Source organism: Sinohyriopsis cumingii, chromosome 3 (assembly GCF_028554795.1).
Source record: "Sinohyriopsis cumingii isolate HCF-2022 chromosome 3, ASM2855479v2, whole genome shotgun sequence".
NCBI classification, from domain to species: domain Eukaryota; kingdom Metazoa; phylum Mollusca; class Bivalvia; order Unionida; family Unionidae; genus Sinohyriopsis; species Sinohyriopsis cumingii.
In genome coordinates, this window is record NC_142963.1 from 90,822,346 (window position 1) to 90,839,483 (window position 17,138).

The window sequence follows — 17,138 nt, forward strand, 5'->3', positions numbered from 1 at the left end:
TTATATTTTGTCACTTACTAATGAAATGTTTTCAGCCAAGTTCATGAGGAACTTTCATGAATATTTGTTCATGAATTCAAATGATGAACTGATCATGAACATTTCAAGAACGTTCATGAACATTCATGAACAGTTCACGGTTGTTCATGAAGTCACGAATTTGTTTTCATAGGGGTTGTGTTCCTGGGAGAAGCACAGAATTTCGCCAGAATGAAATGATAACTTGATAAAATAGTTGTTCATAGACTTCATTTCCTAAAAGTAATTAAATATTAAAAATCAGCTCAAGCCATCTTGTGTAAATCAGAGAGTTGGTTGCTCAAAAATTGCTTTGTTGATACCCTACCTTAATCATAAATTGTCTTGTACAATGTTTAGAGTGAATTATTTCTTCTTTATCTAACTGATATTGTGCATCAAGACAAAAAGCTCTGTTCAGTAGAGTACTAAATTTATGTACCATTTATCTTTACCATGTTCCTGATTATTTTGAGTTTTTATAGTCTCATTACAGCCAGTGGAGGTAATATAATACAGAAGTTATTCTTAGGTAAATTATGTTCATCTTATATATTTATCAGTGAAGACAGTTTCTTTGTATTACATTCAAGAAAGAGAGAGAGAGAGAGAGATATGTAGACTTGATTCAACATGATTAATATTCACCTGAATACCATAATCAACCCATTCTCTGTGAAGTTTGAATTGTAATAATACCTGGCAGTAAAACACATCATGTTGACACTGCATACTTTTGTATAAGTGGTCTACTGCTGTGCAAGCACTAGGTTAAGTAATTGTTCAGTCTGTTTGAAAATGACAGTTCACATCACAACAGCTTATACATACCGTATTTTCGCGCATTTAAGACGCACCTAATTATAAGACGCACCCATATATAAGACACGGGTTTTGACGATTTGTGTAAAAAATATTTTACATAAGACGCCCACAAATATAAGACGCACGCGGCCTAGCCATTTGCCGCACTGAGCAATTTATCTCCAGTGGTTTCCTTTCCTTTATCATAAATGAAAATTTGTCCAATGTTTCATCACCCGTCGGATATAAACAAGGCTTCATTACCATTTTTAGTTGAGATCAAAGAATTGTCTGAGGCAGGACCGCAACGGTTATTGTTTATTCTTATCTCCCGCTGGGCCAATAGCGGATGGGTTGAGTACCTGGTATCTAGATTCTAGAACAATAAACGCCAGATGTAAAGGCGGCTTCATTGATCTGCTAGGCCAAGTCTTCAGCGGGTGGGATTAGTACCGTACATAGACCAATAAATGCCTGATGTATGCGGTTAGCATATATACCGGTAAACGTGGGAACAGTCTCTTATTACTGGTATATATAAATGAGTGATCAATTTGCTTAGCATTTTTAAAATTTATAAAATTGTCACGATGCCGAAGCGAAAATCATATACGGCCGACTTTAAATTAGATGTCATCAAGTTTGCCAAGGAGCGTGGCAACAGAGCTGCTGGAAGAGAATTTAGCTGCAGCGAGAAGAATGTACGTGATTGGAGGTTGGAGGAAGAGGAGATTAAGAAGATGAATCCAAGGAAACGAGCTCGTAGAGGTAGAAAGGCAAGATGGCCGAACTTGGAAGAAAATCTAGCCAACTGGGTGCATTCGCAACGTGACAGTAACCGTGTCGTTTTAACGATAGCGATCAAACTGAAGGCTCGAATTATTGCTAGAGAAATGAAGATCACAGACTTACGTGGTGGCAGTGTCAACTGGGTGTACAAGTTCATGAAACGGAACAATCTTGCAGTCCGGTCACGGACAACTGTTGGACAGAAGCTTCCGGACAATTGGGAGAATAAATTGGATGTTTTCCATACCTTTGTTCAGAAGGAAATAAGTGAACTGAAGTTGGCAGATGATGACATCATCAATATGGATGAGATTCCAATGTCATTCGATGTTCCAGCTACTAGATCAGTGGCAGAGAAAGGAGTGAAGACAGTCGCGATTGATACCACCAGACATGAACGAACCAACTTCACTGTTGTATTGGCTTGCACTGCTGCAGGAGGAAAACTGAAACCCATGGTTATCTTTAAAAGGATAACCATGCCAAGAGAAACGTTGCCAGCTGGAGTTGTTGTTGTCTGCAACAAAAAGGGCTGGATGAACACAGAGGTGATGCAGACCTGGACGGACAAATGCTTCAGAACAAGAAAAGGCGGATTTTTCAAGAAGAAATCTCTTCTGATTTTTGATGCAATGGCTGCCCATAAGGAGACAACTGTGCAGAAGCACATCAACAATGCTGGAGCCCACATAGCCGTTATCCCAGGTGGCCTGACTTGCAAACTACAGCCCTTGGATGTTGCCGTCAATCACCCGTTTAAGACTTTTGTTCGTGAGGAATGGGATCGTTGGATGACTAGCGGTAAACACACCTTCACGCTAGCTGGTCGACAACGTCATGCAACGTGCGTAGAGGCATGTAATTGGGTTCTTCTGGCATGGGAGAAAGTGAAAACTATGACAGTAATCAATGGCTTCAGAAAGTGTGGGATAATTCCCGAATTGGCTAACTATATCAGTTCTTCGGACGACGACTCAGCTGCATCTGATACCACTGATGCCAATGAGGATCAGTTAGCATCAGTTATGGAGTTATTCCGCGACGACGACAGTGAATTTGATTCAAGTTTCGATGGATTTGAAGCCGAAACTGATGACGATGAAAATGAAGATGAATAGAACAATACGGTACATTGATTTTTGATCAAGTCAAACACTGTTTAGTAACAGTTTATTATGTTGTGTTTAATAAAATTTTTAAATATATGGTAGAACTAATTTTCATATTTAAGTCCTATATTGAACAAATTCTTGTCTTGTTTTCGAACTATTTAGTCTTGTCTTGTTTTCGAACGCACCCACCAAAGATACTGAAAATTTAAGTATCTTTGAACCCAACCGGATGTATAGGTAATATAGCCGCCGTAGTTTTTGCTGTGATAATTAATAACAATAAACAAAACTATTTAAACATACTATATTATATAAATTTAAAACATTTACTCCTACTAAACTTAGATCTGCAATAATTATAGAAAACATTCAAACGAAAGGATTTGAAATTTGAAGTGGCCTGCATTGGATTGGTACACGTGGTAATTACTGAACACTTACCCAATTGTTTTTACAACTAGGAATGAAAATCGTGAAACGTGAATATCGACCGCAATAATCGTCCTTCAATATCACACACTGTACCGTTCATTTGTGTTAAAAAATACTTAGATAAGACACCCATTAATATAAGACGCACCCTGGGTGCAGGGTAAGTAAAATTTTGTATAAGACGCGTCTTATATACGCGAAAATACGGTAGTATAGAAATTTTAATAAAGGAAGCAGTTTTTCTCAGATTTTCTTGCAGAAAGGTGGTCTGACAGTCTTTTTTTTTTAGTGTATTGATTAACAATTGAATCTTATGCATGGAGACAACTATGCATGGGAGTAATGATAACTTGAACTTAACAGATATTAACAAACTGCTATTTTGATGTACACAATTTCGAATTTGAAAACGAAGCCTTTTAAATTAAAGTGTCAAAAGCAATTATTATGTAGACTAAAGTGGTTCATTTCAACCACAGTCATTAATCTGCCAACTCCAGAAACACAATTGCTGGTTGATCTTCCCACACCTTATCCTGACCTTTGTTCCCAGACAGTTTTATTGGGATTTCTTGTTTGCATCCCTAAGTATTTTGGACATCAGAATAGTTAATTATTTACTGTCATTCAGAAACATATGCTAAAGACAGTACATAGGGTTTCATTATTAAAACTGGATCCAGGGGCTAAAAGATTAAGAAATTAGAGGATGGCCCTGTGTTTTTTTAACAGCTAGTATAAGCTTTTAAGTAAGATGATCCTGTTTTGAAGATAGTGAAAAATTTGTTGGCTTTAGAATTGAATCAGTTCTGCTTCATAAATAGTATGAGCTCTTTTGCCTGTGTATAATGTTTGCCTTATTTTACTAGAGAAGTGTAACCTGTGTTGGTCATTTTACAGGAAAAAAGTCTTGACACTGTTCCTCATTTTGTTTATTATTCTCACCTGCCCACATAAGTCAGTTTAGCACAGTATGGGATTTATTTTGCTTCCTTCAGCTTCTGAAAATGAGAAAACTGAAAACAAAACTAGGTGCAGTATCACTCAACCATTAATAATAACAATGCATTTTCTTCATTGATGGTAACACTGTTTACACTAATCTTCCCCCAAGACCCTCAATACAATATTGTTACAACTCTGGTCACAAACTAAGCATTAGAAAGAAGCAAAAAACCAACAAGTTTTGTAAAACTTAACAAATAATGTAATGATTGAAGTTATAAATGAAACTTGAGGGGAGAGGAACTTACAGTATTATGAATTGAATCCAAAATAGTCCTGATAAAATTCTATGAAAGTCCAGATTAATGAAAAGTTCTTTGTAAATTTCAAAACTGGAAATTTACTAGTATGCCAAGTCATGTTGTTGTCAAAATGGCATTGTCCAGAACTCCTTTGATTAATTCACAATAGTTCCAGAATAATATTATAGTCCAGATAATTAGCACTTTTTATTTCCACTAATTAGCACTTTTTATTTCCAATAAAAAGGTCCAAACAGATGTTTTTCTTCTTGAATAATATCAAAGTACAACATAAAACATGTATGCAGACTTACAACAGGAACACAGAAAAAGAGGATGACTCCAAAATAGGAATGAATCTGATTACTCACTTCCTTCCTTATTGACACCTGTTACAACTATATTTCACAACATAACCCACATGACAAATCTTACTATTCCATTTATCTTGAACTTGCCTATTCATATGATCAAGCCCAACCAATGAAAAGGTAATGAATACTTACGGAACTGTCCAAATCCTATTAGTCAATGAGAAATTAACCAAAGTCATCCTTAAGTCTTATTATTTAGATTATTATTAGGAATTGTCAGCACATATGTAAGCATCTATTTATAGATCCTATGTAATTTTATGCTTTTAACAGACCCTTTCACGTAGGCAAAATCTAAATAAAGATAATCTGTACAATTTACAACCATGAGTAAAAATTACAGAAATTTGATAAAAATCATGTACCTGAGGAGTATAAAATATAGAGATATACATACCAACACAATCTAAAAAAACACAAGGTATGAAGACATTATAAAAAAAGAATGGGACCTTTGGATATGGAATAAGGTAGATTTCATATAACCCATCGTAAGTGGACCCACAAGATTACACATAGGTCACATGACTGGTCAGCATACAAGTCCAAAGTAATGGTAAATATTTGGATTCCTTTTTGATGAAATTTTTGTTGTCAGAATGTTTGTTTTTTTAAATTTTAAAGAATCCTGTAAAAGACTATAGGACTCGAATATTAACTGTTCCCTTTCATTGGACTGATTTCACCATGATTCCTTCCTGTAACAGTATTTTTGTGCACTGATTAGGGACCACCGCTGTAAGGGTATGACAGGTGAAATGAAATTATCATTAAATATCAGGTAATAAGTCAGATAAAAGTGAAAACAAAATTAATATACAAATGTTCATGCATTTACAAATATTTTTGTAGTTTGTACTTGAAAACATTTGATGTACTTAATGACTTTAGGGGTCTTATTTTTTTTTTTCTGACATAAAATATGAAGTCAAGGAATGTTATGATTTACAGAAAACATTTATAACAATCCTCATGGGACCTCAAGAACACTTCTCTGTATCCATAAATAGTGATAATAACCATGTTATCTATCTATTAATTTCACTTACATTAATTGTAAATTTGTTGCTTCTGTGTTTCTACACTCCGTTTATTGTATACAATTTTAGGAGAAGTAACTCTGGCTTGACACCAGTCCATGTAGCTGCTTTCATTGGCAATGTGAAACTGCTGATGTGCTTGCTCAATAATGGTGGGGACTTGAGACTGCACGACAATCAAGGGAGAACAGTAAAGGATTGGGCCATGTTTCAACCAGACCCAAAGAGGAGGATGAAAATGCTGGAGTTTCTGGACAAGGCAAAACTTTTTGCTATGACCAGTTCTGGGCAGGACATGCTTTATGCCAGAGCATCATCAGCTAAAATGGACAGGTAATATGTGTCATGTTTCACAGTGTCTTTGGGCTGTCCCAGTAGATTCAGTTAGGGACCCAGGTAAGGCACTTTTGAACTTTGCATGGTTGGTAATTATTTAGGTAAACTTGTCAGAGCTACTCAATGTCCGAGGTATCCTTTTTCTTACATTCTTATATGTGTATGATCATGTTCTTGTGTGGGGAATATTAATCTTTTATCACTTGACTGTCTGGTATGAGCATAGTGCACACAAACTGGCAAAAACTCCATCATTTCCTCATTACTTAAGCATTCTTTCAAAATTATCAAGATAAGCATTAATTCCAACACAATCACCTCATAAAAGAAGTGGAAGTTGAAGTTAGAGTCTGCAAACAGGATGTTTTGCATTGATTGACTTAGTATCTGTGCAGGTTTTGTGTTGAAAAATAAAGGATTATTTTTCTCACATTCTTGAAAGAAAAAATCGTACTAAGTTGAAATTACATATTGTGAATACTGATGCAACTCTCAACCAACAAAACAAACATTTAAGATATCCTTACCATAAAATAGGGCATAATAATTTAGGTTTACACAGAATAAAGCATTTAAGAAGGTAATGGCAATAGACAACATCTAGATTGTGTACTGAAGATAACCTGCACAATGATACAGATATGAACAATTCAAAGAATGAAGCCCACTCCTATCAGTAAGATTAAATGAGATTGACAAAAAATAATTATATAGTCCTCCATTCAACTTTAGAATTGATTTTTCCTTTCATAAAAATAACAAGAATATGAAACTTAATGCAAACAAAACAAGGACAACAATCATTATATCTGTGTTGTATATAAAATTTCCACCCATTGGATCAGTCTTGTCATATCCTACACTGGTGTGTATGAAGGATTCTATAATTCTGACATAAAATCATTGTGCAGCATTGTTGGATGACATGTATGAATGTGTTTCAATAGAGATTTCATGCGGCAGTGATGCCCTGATGTATAGTTGTACTTACCCTTTATTCAGGCTGCACCCAAAACAAATGACTCTGCATTCCATATCGTGTGTGATGTCTGAAAACATATAATGCAGTTACATTCTCCAGTTGTACAAGTGAGCTGTTCAAGTAGAGAAATATGATGTGTTCTCTTGCTTTAATACATCATATTCATTGGGAATAATATAAATAATAACGGACACATGGATTTTCATCTCATCTGCACTATTGTAACTGGTGTACATTGATCAAAATATGGTTCAGAATTTGTTTACTTTCATGTATTTACCTGTTAAACATCTGGTAGTTGCTTAATTGTTCCTCAAAAATGACATATATGCTAAATTGTTTGCGAAAATGGTTATTTCTCAATAGTTCTTTGAAGTGCATGCATCCCAAGAAAAAGATTAAGTATTGCCAGTATACTAGATCAATGTTTTCACCAGGAAACTTGAAATTGCATCAGAAAATATCATATTTAAAAAAACTATTTAAGAATAGCGATACATCTTTTATTCTGTCTTCAGTGCTTGCAAGTCACTTGGGTATGTTGATACCCTTGCCCTGCAGGCTCGGCTTCAATAACATCCTTAGAGTTAGCACACACTGATACCAGAAAAAACTTCTGATTTCTATAATCTGCTTTGTATTTATAGGTTACTGAATTTGTACGAACAAGTTTTTCCAGAAAAAAACAAAATAATATTTTTCATTACAACTGCAGAAACCTCTTTATTATTTTATAATTTTTTTTACTACCTAAAGCTTAATAATAAAATATATTGCAAGAAACAATGTACACCACTCCCTTGATAACTCGCGCACATCGGGGTCCAGAAACATCGACCGCACTATAAGTGAGGCGCGAGTTATCGAGGGACCTATAAAATAAGCCCAAAACCAATAAAGTGATTGACGACATAACGGAGAAATGGGGGGGGGTAGGCAGATTATGCTGTTGAATACTCACTTTATAATCGTTCTGAGATTAACTGTTAATAAATATCTCTACATAACAGTGTACTTTATTATTTCCTCATAGGACAACATTAATTTCAGGATAAATTACAGTATATTGAGGCGATCATCAAAACCATTATTCCACGTGGTTTCCGTTCACTTAACATGTTTACCACTTAACACATTGTGTACTACGTCACTAATTTTTATGTTGAATTGGATACATTCTAGTTTTATTCTTTGATCCAAATTAGACGTTTTTTTTTTATATACAAAAGATCGACTCTTTTCGAGAAACAGTGTCGATCGAACGATAGAAATAATTATAGTTTCATCTGACATGTATTCGGCTGTGGGGCAATCATTGTCAGCACAAATCCACTCCTCCATATCATCAAGTGAAACGCCCATCTCAGGACCATGAGTCTGTACGAATTTCTCCCAAACAGCCTCGGCATTAATGACATCAGTTTCACTGAAACATTCGAAGTCACTATCATCAACGTTGTCTCTGTTACTGTTTTGCTTTACGTCAAAGGCAGCTCCAGGACCCTTAATCCAGCACCCGAGGTCTCTTTTAATCAATTTTTTTTAATGCAACAAACACTTCCCCAAGTTGTTGATCAAAACAAAGCTGGCATGTACATGTAATTAGGTTCTCACAGAAGTACTCACGGGTTTCGATGTGACGGTCGATTGACTCTTTTCATGTTTACAATGAACAGAATAAGTTGTGATTATAATGTTTACACTGAAACGGAATTAAAGGATTAGAACGTGACTTTCACACAGGAAGATGTTTAATTGGTGTTTATTTCATTCTCTGTTGCCACCTGTTAGCATTTACCAGAAGTTTTCATTGATCGCTATTTCACCAGACTGTTTATTTACAGTATACTGACAACTATTTATCATAAAAACTTACATAATATATGATATCTTTAAAAAGAGGTCTCGCTAGGATTTTAAAACTGGGTCTTTCTGCCTCTGAATTCAATCACTAAATATCAGTACATTTTCTCACTCGGCCGCTAGTCAAAGCCTTTGAACTAGCCGCCTAGCTGTTGCATCATGTTCTTTTTTTTTTTTTTTAATGTACTCTTATAAAATGGCAACAGTACATCAAAGAGTCTTTCAGTCACTGATTTCTGTCATTGTAAATATCAGCATAGTTAACTGATCAACACATTTTCCCACAAAGCAGGTGGCTGAAACAGGACCAGCAAATCTGTGAATTTTCCCGCGCACCTATTACATGCGTACGGAGGACTCCCGCCTCAGTGACTTTCTGCGTCCCACATCAAAAATTGGCGTCCAAATATGCGTAATTAAGCGTTTTTGAGACCTCTGAAATTATTTCTTCTTTAGAACTTGCAAATTTCAAAATATGGATTATATTTTTACGGGCATTAATAACCATTTTCGATGATAAAACGAGCAATGTATCAAGGTTTAATTTATCAGTTCTTATCGCAATTTTTTCATGTTCAAAATATTTTAAAGATATTTTAAATACATCTTCTCTGGAAAAAAATCGGGAGCCAAGACGGACACCGTGTTATAAGCGGGATCGCAAGTTATCTGGGCGTGAGTTATCGAGGGAGCGGTGTAATTGAATTTATGCTTTATTACAAAGTAAATTCACAACTGTAGATTCATCAATACACAGTAATAGTATTCATGCACACATAGCACTGCGCAGTGACCTTTAAACTTGGTAGTTTTCCACGCGTTCAGTCACCCATTTAAAAAAGAAATCCCATTTTGCTCTATCTAAAATTGAAATTTAAAGTCATATTATGAATGACTACGCCATTGAACAAAGTTTCCAGTTGGTTAAGAATGGATGGATTTAGTTTTTTTGTCAATCAGCTAAATTCTGATTATCTAGTGGGTGTTTTCCTCACAGTGTACATGTGGCTTGTGGGACTGGCTTTGACAACAAACTGCATAACTGTTTCTGTTCTGCCATTGATAGTTTGGAATCATAAGCTGGAAAAATATGAAAGTCTTTTAATTTAAATTCTCAATACGATGCTTTATTCAACGATTTTTAGTGAACAGTAAATTCTATTCATTTTGGAGGGCAGTAAATTCTCCTTAGGAATGTGATTTCGGTTTCAAATGTAGTATAGGTTATAGGCCTACATATTACAGCATATATTTTCATGCTGACCAGTATTTGAAAACTGCGTAATTCTTATTAGCAGAAATAACCCACAACGTAAATTTTGAGGAGATTCGAGATCGGCAAGTAGATTTATTCTCATTATTTTTGCCAGTTTTAGATGACATATTTTTATGCCCAGTCACTTGCATGATCTTTGTCGGCAGGACCCCAGTTTTCAACAGGATTGTCACATTAGTCTTCCTTACTGAGCGGTATGTGATTTCCCCCCGGACTCTGCATTGTCTGTGGCTTGTTTCATCAGAGATCCCAGTTGATTATCCCCCATCAGTCTTGAATAAAATACTTGTAATATTTATTATTTTGTCCAGTAAAATATATTTTTATTTGAATTTGTTCCAGTGTACACTTTGTTAAAAATCTCTTTGCTTATATTTTGCAATGTTGATTGATGCATTTGATTATGGAATTTTTTTTATATGTGCAGAGTACACATTTTATTGCAGATTTTTCCCATCCTTTTTCTTTACTTATTTTTGTTCATTCATTATATTGTCTGAAAGTTTGTTATGGCTATATTTTCTTTATTTATATTTTTATATCAAAATAAGGACATTAATTGAATTTTTAGAAATATGATTGCCGTGTCTAAGAAGCTTTTGTCAGTTTCTGCATTGGAATTGGTGTTAAATAAAAGAAGCTGTCATCATCCATCATTTGAAAGGGTCTTCATTTCAAATACCAAAGATAAAGATGAACTGGGTCTTGCTCTGGTGCTGTTACGATGGAAAAAATGCAAGGTATTGTTGATCTGTTGTCATCCCTTATAGTACCATCAAAGGTTTTGCTATCTCTCTCAGCATCTTGAAGATATTGAGTACTGGTGGGATCTGCTAAAACTGATACATTTCCAAACTTTGATTTTCAGTGCTTGTCTTGGCCTCTAAATCCAAACATTCCCCCAGAACCCCAGAAGTAGAATACGGAAAGTTGCAAAGCAGCAGGCGTGTGAGAGCCCATTTCACCACTAGAAAATAAAGCTTATTTGTCATTGAGGTTTATCGGCTCTGATGCTCTTGCTTTTCTTCCAAAACCAGCCTTCTTCAGTTGCATTTTTTTAAAGAATTTAGTGCTTCGATTGACTTCTGAAATGGGCAATCTCTAAGAGATGGGATAACTCTTAGCCTTAACAGACCTGCCAACTCTTACGATTTTGCTGTAAGTCTTATGAAAATTACCCTTAAAATGCAGACTTACGGCATGCTAGTAAAAACTACAGAAAAATGATCGTTGCCAAAATATCTGGATAATTGGTTCATCCGTGTTTTGTTTGGATCTGGGTTTCATGTTAGAATTAGTGAAATTAATCAGGGAACCAGACTAACTTTATAGCAGCACCCCAGATGCTTTAAACTGCACCTGTTTGTTCATATGAAGTGTCTGCATGATCATACTGTTGATTATAGAATTTTTTAAAATGGCATCTGGAAAGCAATGCATGTTGAAGATGAAAGGGAAAATTGCTTCTAGAAAAGTGTTAATAATCAACACAGAAAAATAAAAAGGAGTATTCAGATTCTAGTGAATAAAAGCTGGAATTGACACAGTTACATTTATTGGACATCATTTGCCAATTTGAGGATGTCTCAGGGCAGAAGATATGATCACCATCGTCATGTGAAATGGAAAAGAATGTCCAGGAACTATGTCAAGTTGAGAGATAGGAACAAGCCAGTGAGTTGCATAGGGTTTGGAACTAGAGTTTGTGCAACTGTACTAGTGGTAAATAAAGTCTACGGGTACTTTACAAACTTTTCAGTTGAACATAATGTTTATTGTCAATGTGTCGAACTTTTAATTACGTTTTCCAGCTTTACGATAGCAGTTAAAAGATATTTTGTTACACCTTACTGAAAACTGGTCCATCTTATGGAAAATCAACTGCCTTACTGAGACGGACTTGTCAGGTTGACAGGTCTGCCTTACGATGCCTTTCTGTGCTGTATCTTATAGATTCTAAAGAGCATGGCTCATAGTCAGAACCATTCACTTTGTGAATCGTTATAAACATCACGTCTAAATACGTGTTGAAAAGATCCAGAATGATATTTTCATTGTAGCACGTCTAACATTTGTTGTCATAAAGCCATTGCTGGACATTTCTGATATCACGTTCATTCACTTGCTTCGTTGAACGTTTCTTTTGTGACTCTATGAATTCTTCCACATTGTCAACTTTAGCATCTCTACTTTCAAATGGCTCAAACACTTGGTTTACCAAATCCACAGATTAAATCAGAAGTGCTGCCATCTGTGTCCATTGTTTATTTATAATAATAGTTCCTAATAGATGATATCATTTTTAGGCACATGTGCCGTGCACATGAGTGCAATATGAAGTTGTTCAGTATCGCAAAATACTGCATTATTCTGACAATGTAAAGTTAATGGAGACAAAAATGAGCATATAATAAGTTCCTTTACTTAAAATTTTGAACATAAAATTGTAACATTATTAATGAAATTGAAGTAGCTGCCATTGTCGCTGGCACAGTGATACCTATTTCTCACTATCTCTAATGCAAGAAAGACAAGAATACACTCATCTTAATTTGCCATCATTTTTGGTGAAGAAAAAAGTACAGATTCATGACTGAATGAATACCAAGTTTAACTTGTAAGCACACATGTATTTGTTAAGTTTTTGATTACACTGTATTTTCTTATTTGGTAAGCTTATGAGGCCTATATCATAAATATGTATTAAAAAAATGGGAATGGGTTTGGTTTGGCTTGGTGTTTTATGTTGTAGCAATTGAAGGAGGCTGTTTACTGCTGAAGCAATATAGTAATATGCCATATCTGAGGACATCCCATGGCAGCCTGCACAGGCTAATCAGATATTAGGATTTCAACTTGCATTCTGTCAGTCATGAGTTAGACATCCAAACCACTGAGCACTAGAGCACCTAAATGGGCTTTTTTTTTCTTCACCCTGTTAGTGGCCTTGGGATCACAAGATGGAATTTGCTGCATGACAAGTCAGGGAGTTGGTCCAGCATCATCAAAAGCTTATAGACTTGAACTTGATTGCAATCCAGTAAACATTTTTTATCCCTAAACAGATGAAATTTTCAGACAATGAATCAATGTTGATTGCAACAAAAATTGATAAATTGCTGAATAAGGCAGACAGTGAGAGAAATAAACTTTAGGTACAAAAGTACTTGTCTAAAATATTCAGTAGAGAAAAGCTTGATGAAGACATGAGGGTTATACTCAGCCTGCATGTGTTGAACGCACATGTTGTACATCACCTTGTCAAAATGAAGACATTAAAAACTGCATTATTCATGGTTTGCAAAGACTCTTATTTTGCTTCAATTGACCTGAAAGATACATTCTATTCCTATTGACACTGCCTTCCATGGATATTTATGTTTTCACTGGAAAGGAAAATTTTATTAATATGCCTGCTTACCAGATGGACTGGCATCTGCACCACAGGTATGCACCAAAACCACAGAGCCTATATTTTCTTGCTTACACAAGAAAGGTTATTTCAACATAGTTTATTTGGATGATAGTTTCTTTAACCGATTCGGCGCGAATCCCGTCTGTAGGCGTGATGAGGCTGTACCCTACTTCCGAGCTCTGCAGCATCAAGGTCATTTAAGATACACCAAGGTCGGTGGTATTAAAAAAAAGCAGACAGATATAGCTCTAAAATGATACCAAATAATCTGGAAGCTCTAGTTGCACTACAAAATACAGAGGGAAAAACCTCAATTTTTGGACCCGTTTTTTTTTCCACCCAAAATTCGCTCGAGTTCGGAATACGATTTTGTTTCCGGATTTTAGACCTTTTGGCCTCAGATCTAAGGCATACTGGTCTTAACTGCACACAGACAGGTGATTCTTTGCAAAAACTAGGATAAGGTGGGCATTTGGAATAAATTGCGGTCTCCATACGAAAATGATGGATCCATTTAGCAAAAAAAATATTAAAAAATCCAACTTTTACCTTTCTGCTCATGCGCAATAAAAATAACCAATGGAAAACGATGTTTCTAGTACATCTAGGCATTAGTCACGTGGAAACTCTGTTGAAAACTAATGTATTACAATGTATTCAGAAATAGCCCCCAGATGTCTTTTACTACGCACATTTCAGGCAAAAACGACAAAAACCTCTGGGGCCGAATGGGATAAGGGTCATCTTATTTGGACTGTAAAAGGAATTTGCAATACTGCGGCATTATTGAATGATGTAGGATTTAGAATACATCCCATCAAATCTCTTTTTGAACCCACAAACAAGGATTCAGCTTTGTGGGATTTCTTCATAATTCAGTAACTTATGACTGTTCAATTCATGAGGAAAATGGATGTGCATTGGTTGAATTTTGCAAAGCTGCGATGAAGCAGAAAAAAATCTGACTATTAAGAAATTAACACAGTTAATAGGGGAAATGGTTGCAACATCCATGCCAGCCATTATGCTTTTCTTCCCCAAATTACATTTTACGCTTGCCTGTACATGGATTACACTTTGTTGGTGTAATTAATAATTAGATAAAAATGAAGAAATGAAAAGTTGTTTATTGTCATTTTTATTATCACCACTTTAATTCTACTCGTATGAATTTGAGAGTATTCTTAAAAGGATGACTGTTGCAGAAGAATATTGTAAGAATACTTTCCTTATTTGCTATTTATAGCAACTGTATATGACCCATTTCCAAGAAAACAAGTGGGTTCCTTCATATTTGAACTTTGCTTTACATTTATTATGTCAATAAAGTGCTTAGTCAGTGGTCCAGTCTATACTTTCAAAGAAAATTGTGTCACATGTTAAGTGAAATGCTTTACGGTGTGAGTTGTGAATGTTATATGGCAAAAAATGTTAGAACAGATGGATCTTTCCAAACAAAATGTCAGATTAGATAAAAAGGACAAATCAACACCACTTTACACACTTTAAAAGAAGAAATTATAAGAGTAATGTAATACAGCATGCTGAGCACATGATCATGCTCATTGTAAATTTCCAGTTCACAATCATTCGGTGAAAGTTATACTTGTAGACTAATTAAAGTAAGTGCTGAATATAAATACTCTTTCAGCATATTTTGTGTTTATATTCTGGTTCTGATCCATATGGATTTTGCCCTTTGTGACAAGAATTTTTACCGGCTGCAGAACCAGGTTAGTAGCATAAATAAATGTATCTTTTTCATACATGCTGTAATTCTGGCATGTAATATATGGGTCATCCTTTTTATGCCTAAATTATACTTTTTTGCACTTATAATAGCAATAATTACACTTATACCTCACTGGGAGTTGGCATGTATGTTGCTAGTGAACTTGGCCTAGAATATGCCCCTTTCAACTACAAACCTTTGGGAATTGAAAAAGACAGATTACTGAAATAATTTCTTCCCCTGGATCCATCGGTAAATAATGTTCTAAATTTTTTAAGAGAACTGCTTTATTATTATAACTCCATCAACACTGCTAGATCTAAGTAGTAATTTAGATCTTGGTAATGATGTGTTTGTATAGAGATTTTTGAGAGCAGTTTCTATACACATGCAAAGTTTACTGAGATACAGCATACCTGGGATGTGAGAACTGTTTTTCAGCATTTGGAAACATTTTATGGCCAGCCATGCCAAATTTTGCATGTAATAAATGTTGATGACAATAGAGAACATTTGAAATAAAATAAATCTCGTAAGCATCAATCACGATTGACTTTTATGCATATCATGCTAAAAGACTTTGCATAGTTGCTGCCTCAAAGTATATCAGTAGAACTTCATTCCTCTGGGGAACTGAGGAAAAATTATGGATAAGTATACAAGTTGTTTTCATAGCTGTTGCTTTGAGCATTGTAACTAAATAGATTAAGACAAGTTTTGGGGCTTATAACACTAGAGTGCTTCAAGTAGTGCTGCAGCTCTGATGAATCTACCTTTGAACACTATTACAGTAGTGTCAACTTGTATGGTTTACCAGTAATTTGTATGTTTTTTTCACTTTTTCGTCAGTGTACAACTGTATAGCTGTTTTGTAAGTTTTTTTCACACAAATTTTTGTTTCATTTTGTGTGTACCCGGGACACTGGGCATAATTTTTTTATAGAAAGAGAATTCAGTGAGACTAGGGTGGCCCGAAACAACCAATCAAATCATACTCAAAAATGGTTCAACTCCTGTATGTGAAGATCTTGTTGTTTATTGCTCTGAAATTTGATGCTTACTCGGATTTCTGATATTGACTACCTGTGTAGTAAGTATGTTTTCTTATTTTATACATTATTATTTTATTATTTATACTTATTACTATCAAATGCATGAAGTTTGCATTAATTTTCATACTTTACATAGTGTGGCAGTCATGTTGGTGTAACCGTAATTCGTCTGGCTTTTCTATGTAGAGATAAAGTTGATTTATTAAAATTTTTGACAATATACCAATTAAAAATAAATACTCTGCTGATTTTAGCACCAGCATTTTATCGTGCTGTTGTAGTTTTGAGTTAAGTTTGTCAGATATGTAATGCAAACAGGAAGATGCATTGCCATAATGATGGACATAGTACAGATGCTGAGTGATAACGTTCTTGTGGCTCGAAAATATGTAACAGTCTGCCAATTTATATCAAGTTTGTGACCAAAATAGGCACACCATATAGCAAATTCATAACTTTTCAAACACCAGATATGCAATTTTAAGAGAAATGATCAACAGCTTACGAGGTATAAACTTCTGGACTGCTACTTTGTCAATATTTTTAGTTCTAGATTTCAATTTTTGGATAGGTCCTGGCATAATATCTTGGGGTTTATAGGGAAACATAAATTTGTAACAGATTTGTAATTGGGAGATCTTCCCTCTATCACATGTCAAATCTAAA

General features: G+C 35.0%; 1 protein-coding gene across 6 annotated transcripts in view; it reads left to right on the top strand.

The window, feature by feature from the left end:
- LOC149803274 (uncharacterized) overlaps positions 1–17,138 on the top strand; it is a 386,506-nt gene that overhangs the window by 38,707 nt on the left and 330,661 nt on the right. For all 6 annotated transcript variants that reach the window (XM_089952942.1, XM_089952943.1, XM_089952944.1 and 3 more), the window contains exon 4: positions 5,886–6,149. In XM_089952942.1, coding sequence (XP_089809068.1) covers positions 5,886–6,149 — 264 coding nt within the window. The remainder of the gene's footprint in view (positions 1–5,885; positions 6,150–17,138) is intronic.